Source organism: Dermacentor variabilis, chromosome 3 (assembly GCF_050947875.1).
Source record: "Dermacentor variabilis isolate Ectoservices chromosome 3, ASM5094787v1, whole genome shotgun sequence".
In the NCBI taxonomy this organism is placed as follows: domain Eukaryota; kingdom Metazoa; phylum Arthropoda; class Arachnida; order Ixodida; family Ixodidae; genus Dermacentor; species Dermacentor variabilis.
This window is the reverse complement of record NC_134570.1, coordinates 134833621-134844319: the sequence shown is the minus strand read 5'-3', so window position 1 is coordinate 134844319 and position 10699 is coordinate 134833621. Positions and strand designations below refer to the sequence as shown.

At 46.0% G+C, this 10699-nt stretch overlaps 1 protein-coding gene across 1 annotated transcript; it reads right to left on the bottom strand.

Annotated features, from left to right (window-relative positions):
- Nucleotides 1-305: 305 nt before the first annotated feature.
- LOC142576304 (uncharacterized) lies at nt 306-8486 on the bottom strand. Its single transcript, XM_075686363.1, has 3 exons — nt 8347-8486; nt 7748-7777; nt 306-2562 (listed from the first exon to the last, which is right to left on the bottom strand). The coding sequence occupies exons 1-3, from the start codon at nt 8387-8389 to the stop codon at nt 1073-1075; spliced, it is 1563 nt and encodes a 520-aa protein (XP_075542478.1). The 5' UTR covers nt 8390-8486; the 3' UTR covers nt 306-1072.
- Nucleotides 8487-10699: the final 2213 nt, after the last annotated feature.

Sequence of the window (10699 nt, the reverse complement as noted above, 5' to 3'; positions counted from 1 at the left end):
ATATATATATATATATATATATATATATATATATATATATATATATATATGTATATATATATATATATATATTAAGAGACCAGAGGCCGTCCTTGCGAATGCCTGCTTGTTCCTTTCTCATTGTCTGCGCTGCATTGTGAACTCCGCATATATATATGCGTGAGTATGTGTGCGTCTGATATAGCTATATGTGCATCACGCATATGCTGTGACGAACACGCCGAATGACGAGCCACCGTAGTTACACTATGAGGTCCATAAAGGAAAGCTTGAGTCAAATGAAGGCTACAAAATAGAGCATCACGCTAATTTCAATAAAAAAGCATTTATTCTCAGACTAAATGACAGAAATAAACACAGTCGGAATCAATCGAAGGCTTACATGTAGCGTCTGTGTATTCACTAGCACTTCTCTAAACAATGTCGAATCCACGTTGTACGGGCCCGCATATATTTTGCTTCCTTTCTGAGCGTGAACTTTTGAGAGCCTGCAGGCCCAACGACGAAAATCATTACGCAAAGCATTGTTTGTTGCCTGTGTGGCTGGTGTCACATTTACAAACGTCAGTGACTGAGCTGAAAGCAAGAAACTGCTTACGTTAATGCTGCCGGAAAGAAGAAATGATGAGAAACCATGCGTAATCCTCGCACATTCCTTTCAAAAAGATCTACCCATTATAAACTCAATACGCACTATTCCATGTATTTAATCAATGCCCTCGAATTCTAACTAAGGAGACTGGGCTTCTTCAAGTCAGCTTTCCTCGGCTCCCTCTTTTTCCCATGGAGACAAAATAAAGCCTGACATCACGTTAAGTCGCCTGCTCTGCGGGGTACCAGACGTATCATTGCATTATGTAACATTCACCGTTACTGTCTATTCCGCGTAGCAAAATCTCTAAATATAGGCGCGATTCTGCGTTCCTCTAAACCTATTTGCGTCTCAGGCGCTGCTACTATCATAGTCATTACCATGCACGCTGAAGCCTCCTTCAGGTGTAACTCTCGAACTTCTGTCAAATTTGTCAAATGCGCCAGTCGACTTATCGAATACAATTACTGGTAATGCCAATCAATCATCGTACATTCCTCCGATGCTGCCTTCTTGGCGATTTCCCACATCATCAGGAACACTTACCACGCCTAATAACTGTGGTGCATATTTCCAGTAGGGGATTCCGCCTCCACCTCCAGTTAACCCTCGTTCTCGGCTAAAGCCAAATGGGAACCGTTCATTGGGATATAAAATGCCGCAGCGGTAAGGCCTAGGGCGATGAAATCGTCGTTGTCTTCTGAAAACCCACGACAAGAATCTGGCAATGGAGCCTCCTGAACCAGTCATGTCACTCGAAGTCTCTCTTACAGATTCTAAATTTCTGCTTCGTCGGTTAATTTGCTCTGGTTCTCCCGATGCTTCCAAAAGGTCAAGCAGACTGCTTTCACGGCTACCGTCACTTTTGATCTCAATTCTTCCATCGTCTTGTACAGCCCCCATGGAAAGTCTACCAGTTGCACCTCCTAAATAGTCTGCAGTTGAATAACGCTGACGTCCACGAAGCTTAGGAACTTGGAGAAAGCCCTCAATTTGATCGGTGTCCCCAGTGTTCCTGATGAATGGACGTAGATTGATTCTTGCTAGGCCACGTTTACCTTCTTCTGCTCCAGTGGCACTGAATTCATCGAATGCGGGCTGACGGCTGCCCCCCCATAAGAACTGCCTTAAGTATGTGTCTGGTACATCTTCACTTTCACGCCTGCGCGGTTCCACACCACTCAGCAACACATAATCTTCGCCAAATCCAGTGCCAGAACGCCTCCGTGCACTTGTTGAAGCAAGGTACGACGCCACCTTCGGCCCACTCAATTCATCGAAGACGGGTTGACGGCTGCCCCCCCATAAGAACTGTCTTAAGTATGCATCTGGTACATCTTCACTTTCACGTCTGCGCGGTTCCACACCACTCAGCAACACATAATCTTCGCCAAATCCAGTGCCAGAACGCCTCCGTGCACTTGTTGAAGCAAGGTACGACGCCACCTCCGGCCCACTCAATTCATCGAAGACGGGTTGACGGCTGCCCCCCCATAAGAACTGTCTTAAGTATGCATTTGGTACATCTTCACTTTCACGTCTACGCGGTTCCACACCACTCAGCAAAACATAATCGTCTTCGCCAGATCCAGTGTCAGAACGCCTCCGTGCACTTGTTGAAGCAAGAAGCGACGCCACCTCTGGCCCACGTTGTCCCACATTTCTAAGGAGGCCGCCCAAGAACGTCTGGGTACCTTGCGATTCCCCGCCTTGTTTTTCTCGCCATGGCCCACTCATATCTTCCGATTCTGGGCGAGATCTATCGAACACGACAGAGCTACGTTGCGAAAGGCCGTCATCACCCTGTTCCCCATCCATGTAGTTTACTGCATCGTACGCACCACCGATGTCTCTTCTGCTCAGAAGCGAGTTTTCATCTACTAAAGTGCGTTCTTGACGTGGGCCTGTGAGTTGCTCTCCTATTCCATCCGCAGGGAGGGCACCAGCGCCAATTGCGTAGGTGTATGTGTCTGTAAAACAAATATTTAAGAATTACAAGACTCATCAGTAGGAACTAATCATTACGCCTTTCTCTTCTGTGATATGTTCAATAATGCACAGTTTAACAGCTACGAGTACAGGGTCGCAGAACCAGATAAATTGGTAATGGTTATAGGTCGTTTTATCATAGGCGCCACCATATTGCGTACGCAGTGGCGCCATCTATGGGCAGTCGTCATGCTGGCTTACGCGAGCATGATGTGGGAGGTACACGCTCGGTGCTAGTTTTTGGTGTTTGTTTCCGCACACACGCAGCCTGTTTAGTGTGACGTGGCGCCTTCTACATGCACAACGGTTCTGCGTGATGCACTGAAGTGGTTTAAGTTGGTATGGCTGGACTTTCTGCTGGCGTTGAGGCGGACGGAGCGCGCAGTGCGATGTGTGCGCGCGTGTTTCAGGCTACACTCATCACCGGAGATCAATTGTGCGTTTCTGAAAATTCTGTTCACTAATGTGACCTTATATTAATATTCTCCTTTATTTCTAAGCTGCGGTTTAGGAGTAATGAAACATACGGGACGATCGTAACAGCGTGGGTACTGTTCTGCTACGGTAGACGTTGCGCTAGTATATATAGAGAAGGGTTCAAGCTGTTAGTATTAGATTAAATTGTGTGACTACTTGGTTAAGTGGAAGTGGTTTCCACCCATGACTAAAATAGTTTTGATTAGTAATAACAGGATACCTTACAATGTGAACTGCACTTGTCTAGCAAAGCGACCATTTACGAACTGCGCGAGTGTCCGAAGCAGTGGTGGATGCCGGATTACAGATATCTTTGCTCTATATAGCACATGGTCAAAGCATGCGCAGTCACCGTTTATAGATCCATAGATCCATAGATGGAAGCAGGCGTAAGCACTCCCCATGCGTGGGCTGATTTTGAAGATTGCGCAATGCCGAGCCGAGCCGCGGCGGAGGTCAAGCAGGCGTTAAGCATTTCCCATGCGTAGGCCAAAGCCGAAGATAGTGCAATGCCGGGCCGTCCCGCGGCGGAGGTGAAGCAGGCGTTAAGAACTCCCCATGCGTGGGCCAATCCCGAAGATAGTGCAATGCTGGGCCATCCCGCGGTGGAGGTGAAGCAGGCGTTAAGCACTCCCCGTGCGTGGGCCAATCCCGAAGATAGTTCTATGCCGGGCCGACCCGCGGCGGAGGTGAAGGAGGCATTAAGCACTCCCCATGCATGGGCCAATTCGGAAGATAGTGGAATGCCGGGCCTACCCGCCGCGGAGGTGAAGCAGGCGTTAAGCACTCCCCATATGTAAGCCGATCCCGAAGATAGTGCAATGCCGAGCCGGCCCACAGCGGATGTGTAGTTCGCCAATAAGGGGCCCATGTACACAGCTTCGCTGGCCATCCTTCACAAAGTGGAAGGGCACTGAGATTTTCTGTCTGTCTTTTTTTTTTGCAGTGTGGCTCATTTTATTACCATGTAACGTCAGCGGTTTAAAGGACTCTTCTTTCAATATTTACTCATTGCGTACGAGGCTACACACTTCACCGCCGTGAACTGTGTTCGCCGAACACAATTGCCTACGAGTGCGCTCGGCAGTAAATGTCACTAAGCGTTTACGTGTGGCAGCCTGCGAATGGCACTACTGTCGGAGAAGTGCACTCGCTCAAAGTGCGCTCAAGTTTGCCCGTGTGACAAGGAGTATTACTGTAAAAGGCAACAGCAAACATTCCCGTAACAGTTAAGGTAGGTCTTATCACCAAAAGATGTCTACATGCCGATACCAGAAGGAAACCCTACGACATGCAGGGAAGAGAATATTGACTGAAATGCTAGAAGCGAGAGTTGGCGATCTCCCGTAATATTTGGCGGACCACATGTACCCACGTCTTCCACAAAGCGCAAGAAAAGGATTTACGACACAATATTCTTCATTCTGTTCAAGCCATTGAATCAGCGAGTATTTAAAGTGTAGTAATCTGTAGACATCTACTTGAAAAGACGGAAAACCAACTTAACTCCTAACAAGTTTCGTGGGCGACGATCAAAAATTCTCTAACACTCTAACCCTTCACTCCGTCGCACGAGGAGGCGTGGATCGTTACAAGCATCATTGGTTGACTTTGTAGCAGCGCCACAGTGGGATGAGCGCACAAGCGCAAGAAATAAGCATATTAGCATCCGGAGCCACAAAAATGCCCACGGCAATATAGCAAGACGCAACTGGTACGTGCACATACCAACGCTGCCAAGGCTTACGTCACTCAGTCGAAAAACGCACTTTGTTTGCATTCAGGCGGAAATCCTAGGCACGGTATCTAATCGCTCTTCAATGATCAACATTACTTCTAGTAAAACATTGCAAGTATCAGAGAGTCGTAACAGACCAGGGATTATCTCAGGCAACACGAATTAAAGTAGAGCGTATAACCGAAACCCGTCTGGTTGGGATGACGCATATTTAAGAGAGAGGGTCAGGACGCCAACAAGAAAGAGGATCTAAATCATTGTTACCATTGTTAATTTTGAAACGTTAACAACGACTTCAATTACTTTTTGGTTGGTACCCTCAACACAAGTATGGCAGTGCCCAAGAACAATTAGACTGAGTGGTTATATATATATATATATATATATATATATATATATATATATATATATATATATATATATATGTTGTCGGTGCAGTTACATACTCTAGTTGGGCTTTCCTGCATAATTTTTGCTAAAACTTCTCCGGGCGCATTCGTATCATCGTGTCTGCCTGCCAATGCTTTCGAAGCCCATACGTCATGCGTTGTTGTAGCTTCCTCATGAACCCCCCAGAGAGCAGTTTCTCTTCAGCAATTTATTTTACGAAAGGCTCATACACGAAGAACTCCAAATGTGCAGCTGTGTCAACGACCAGCATCGTCCCAGCAGTATTGTTATCACCATCCTCTATCTGACCTTCATTTGGTTTGATCATTGTTTGGAGTAAAGTTGGAAGTTACACTACCACATGCTCGGACGGCGGTCTCTGTTTTTTTCTATATAAGTTCTGCTGTCACTTGCTTGAAATCCTCGGTATTGAATGCGGCACGTCAGGTCAAACGTCCAGATCCGTTTGCACTGTATTGGTGACATCTGCGTTAGGTGCATTTCACACATACTGCAAGACTACCCTTCTTAAATTTTTTACTCTTTCCGGTTTATCCTTCAATTCACAAGCCGATACGGCATTGTTTGCTGGCCGGACCATTTTTCATCCCACAAAGAGAAGCACCGTGCCACTATTCCTGGCAAAAACATCTCTAATTATAAAAACCACCCTGAATACAGCCATGAATATTCAGGAAGCCCTGAATATGTGGCTCAGCACATTAAGACACAGGAATATTGTCGGCAAAGGTGATAGGATTAAGACAACGCCACATAAGCCAGCTCACACAGCGCTTCGACAAAAATATCGACAAGCTTACCTAAATGGCACTTTAGAGGCATTCTAAAACTGTCTAGATATGAACGAAAACCTACCTTTGATTAGAAATTTCTGTTGCTAACTAAATATTTGAAATCTGCCATGAATACCAACACTACTGTGCTGCAACTTTGTGATATTATGCCAAACAATCAGCTTCTGAAAATCATTCCTTAAGGCATCGTGCTTATCTGCCACCATACTACACAAGTATTATTGTTCTTAGTAGTAGTAGTAATATTCAATGTGAAAACACACATATACAATGGACAGAAAGCAAAATAAGAAGAGAGCATGCTGGCGACATCAAAGGAGAGGTGCGAAAACCTGCCTACTCTTTAGGAAGAATGGGAAAAAAACAGATGTTCAAGATAGAAAAAGAAAAATGAAAAAAAAAACAAGATTGCAGGCCACGAAGGCGAACGTAAAGCTACGACAAAAATAGAGTACCCCAAGGTGTCTTACTTCAGGCTCAAGTGGAAATTCAAGCAAGTCCGAATATAAATAGACTCATGTTTCAGACAGCTAGCGAGGTGCATTCTGGTCATTGTAGTGAGATACTCATTAATTATATCTTGTGCACCAAGTTAAACTCGGGAGGGGGGGGGGGGCTTATTTTCAGTGTCACTTGAACATTCTCTCATGTAATTTAAGCGTTCGAATGCGTGATTTTTTTTTTCAGTACTACGCTAGTAAAGAAGAGTGCTGTAAAGCAGGTTATGCGTACATTCGAAATAATTGCTTAAAGTTGTCCACAGAGGTTGTGACCGTTCAAAAATGTTTTCGGCTACTTTATGTGTCCCTTTCATTACTCCTTCAAACTGTCACTATCTCATGGTAGGAAAATATTTCTGTTTTGATACCCTTCTTCTGCCACATTTTCGCCTTGTGCACATCTCTACGAGTACTTTTCCATGTCAAACATTCTCACGGGTTCGCTGTCGTTCCAAAAGCCGACAAAACAAGCGAGATAGTGACATTCTGTGCCCACATTCCACTCTACTGGTTACAGAAACAGCACCCCCCATCTGATTCTGTCGCCACCATCATCTACGTTTTTTACAAGTACCCACACCTTCAGAGCGCTGTCCGAATCCTGGCGAGAGGCCTATTTTAGTCCTTTCTTGGGGCCTTATAATTATGTAAGATAGTCAACACGATGCGTTTCTGGGTAACTTCTCTGCCCTGTTTCTTTCATTACTCTTCCACGTCGGCGCAGCAGTGCCAGACTTCTGCACTTGCTTAGGCAGGGAGTCACGTATACGAGTCCCTACGCTGCACCCGACGTAAGGAGTGTCCAGCTGTGTCGTGTCGACTAAACTAGAAAGCAGCTACTATGCAAATGCCCTCCATAACTGGAAGATTTGCAGAAGCTGGCTAATACGCTTGGCCATCGCGACAGCCAAACGCTGCCAGAAAAAAATACCGCCTTGGCGTTACGGTAAACCTGTTTTACCAGGTTAGCCTGTGCTTTAAAAGTTATATCTATACGAGCCTCTACTTTAGGCTATGATCGACCGGACCGTTTAGTGCTTTGCCTGTTTCATTTGTCGTCACTGCCAATAATATTCCTTATCATTTCTATTTTCTCTTTCACGCCATTCCCTTAACGCAGGAGAGATAGAACGGGAACCTGATTCAGAGCAGCATATCTTATAAATAAATTTCTTTCCCTCTTTCTCTATTGCTTATTGTCACTTGACTACATATTGGACTGTAAAAGGCAGGCGCAGTTACGTACCCTGTGCTCGGGAAGCCTGCAAGCCATATGCTGTAAAATATTAAAACAAAATAAGGTTTATGCACTGTTCTTCGCAGGGAACGAAACGAGGATTGATTCGCTCTTTTCTAAAGCCCCATGACCTTGGCTACGCTCACATGAAGTTCAGTACATAATACTAACCAACGTATAGATATTTTTTCTTGAAATGGCTATGTATCTCGAAGTTTAAGGTTCATCTTCACCGCAGAACACATAATTCCTAGTTTCCGCAGTTTTGAAATTATGATACTCCGCAGTTTCATAATTCTAATATTTTCTTACGAAGATTGTATGTCGTAGCACTAGAGCAGGCAGCTTGTCTTTTTACTGTGGTTGTTGTTCTAACCTATCCGCTGTGCCTCCTACAAAAATATACTGGAAAATGAAGAATATTTGTAATGCAAGAATAAATGTGAGCGACGTCCAAGCAATACACGCCATGTTTTACAGGGTAGCTGCGCTCATGCTTTGGCACGAAATGTACTTAGGCGGATAAATGTTTTTTCATTGTAATTTTACCATCCCAGAGAATTAAATCCTATAGTTATCACACAGCTAAACATTATGTTCACACTCACCTATAAACCCGATAAGGAGCCCAGCGAACCGAAGCGTGTTCATTGTGCCGCCGTTTGCAGGAACAGTACTCGCTAGGGAAATTTTTAGATTTTTACATATTTTTATGCCAATGTCATCGCGTGTGCGGCAGCTTGCTCTGACACCTTGCCGGCGCACATTTATTTTTAGCGCTACCTTTGCTGTATTCTATTGTTGTCACTTTCAATACATAATAAAGGTAACCAGAGTGAGTCTTGCAGTTGCTGCTGGCCAATGCTGTGTTTCATGCAGACAATCTAGCTGCAGTGGATGAAACAGTGTCTCTGCAAACAACCACTAAAGCTTCACATGACGGCTTCTTTATGGCAGTGGGTCATTTATTTCATTCAATATGGGTAAATATTCGGTAAAGTAAATGAAAATCATGTTCCCCGCTTTTCGTGTTCAGTCAATAGCTCGTTACTAGGTAAAATATTCTTGTTCTGTATACTTATCTCCACAAAATACCTCGGTAGATAGAAACTGTCAAATATAAGCTTATGTTAAACCAGTGTCTCCGAGTGTGTTAGTTTATTTGCCTGACTTTTATATCAGTCTTCAACGTACAACATTTCACACACATTATTAATTCTTATATGGATTGCGTCAGTTATGTATAGGTGCATTTTTACGCAAGCTAGTACAGAAACATGGCAAGATTGTTGCGGATCTTGCGCGATACGTTCTCGAGATATTGCTCTGAATTATTTTGAACTTCAATGTGGCTGGTTTAACTCTACCGTGTAGTTCTGGCATAATGCGAAATCTACAAAATGTACACGCCAGACGCGAGAAGTCACGCAATCGTCCCGTCTCGCTCCACGCTAAATGACGTGACCTCAACGCGTCCGTTGTGCAGCCTTAACAGCGTTGGCTTCGTGCAAGGAAATAGTGTTGCGCTGGTGTCCACTGTAGTAAACGAAGTATTCTTGAAATTTCCACCAATGTGTGTCCTTGCCCTGGAAGAATCGTGAGAGCGCCGTCGTTCACCCGATGAGATATCATACCAACGCCAGGCTTCCCAAAATTATCTGCACCGGGCGCGAGAAATCAAGCGATTTCTTTCATTGGCCGGTAAAGCTCGGGAGCTCGCACGCGCACCGATTCGTATACAGAAAGTCCGCCATGGACGAAGCGCCAACGCATGTGTTCGTGCCGCACCACGTCCCTTGTCGCACAGGCGCAGAAGTAAATAAGCTTGATTTCATAAATACGGTGTACCGCTACCCCCCCCCCCCCCACGTTGTTCGAATGCTATTCTATTTCAATAGGCAATCATCGTAAGATGAGTTCTGTCGTAACTTTATCTAGTAGCCCAAGTTTTGAACTCGGTTCACTCCACATAGACGCCCGACGCTCCAACCGTTAGGCCATGCAAGCATGCCTGAGCAGGGGGAATAAAGCACCTTTAAAGCTATTCGCGCTAGCGAGCCTGTAGCGCCCGCTGACGCCGCTGCGCAGGGACGCTATGGTCAGCGGTCTCAGCCGGCGCCATACTGCCGGTTGCTAAGAGACAAATTTAGTAGAGTGCATGGCGCGTGCTTGAGGCCGCTGCGCTGGTTGCCGCAGCCGCCGCTCCACTCGCCACATTCGCGCACCTGCCAAAATAAATGTAGGGACGACGGCACGGCTCGAGGGCCGCCATGACGACTTCCCACAAGGGCTTGATTTTGGCAGACGTGTGTTCCGGCAGGTCTGCCATTTCAAGTCATTTTTTCACTTGGGAGTTGTGAAATTACGCCACCCTTGGATGCACTTTGCAGCCAGGCCACCTGTGGCACCAAACCGAGCCATTTACGGCGCCCGGGATGCTCCCGGGGGCAAGCCAGCGTCGCCTAAAGTGAGTCAGAATGCTTTAGGCTTAGCCATCTCATCGCGTGAACAGCAACGCCGCCAAGGCGCAATAACGCCACGCAAGAAAGAGCAGCTACGGTGGCAGTTAGCCGTGGAGATTATGGCGGCTATTCCTGTCACTGAGTCGGTGACCGCCACCTACAAAGAGACGATGAGGGACGAGATAGACGGCCCGTGAACACCGGCGTCTCCGTGCAACGCTGCCTCACCGGGCGCGTCTTCCGCGTTTGCATCATCAGTTGCTCCTGTCCAAAAGCTTCTGTGTCTGCTCAGTCCAGACGCTCTCCCGGTACGCCCATCTAAGAGCCCCACTGAATCATATAAAGTTCTCGTCCATCCAAAGGAAGGCTACAACATAGAAGACATCAATACGATGACACCTCAGAAGACGCTCGCCTCTTTCGTCATCGCGACGGGCTTCTCAGGCTACATATATCACCGGGCCTCCAACACAGTGTCTATGTAAGGGCCTTCCTTCAA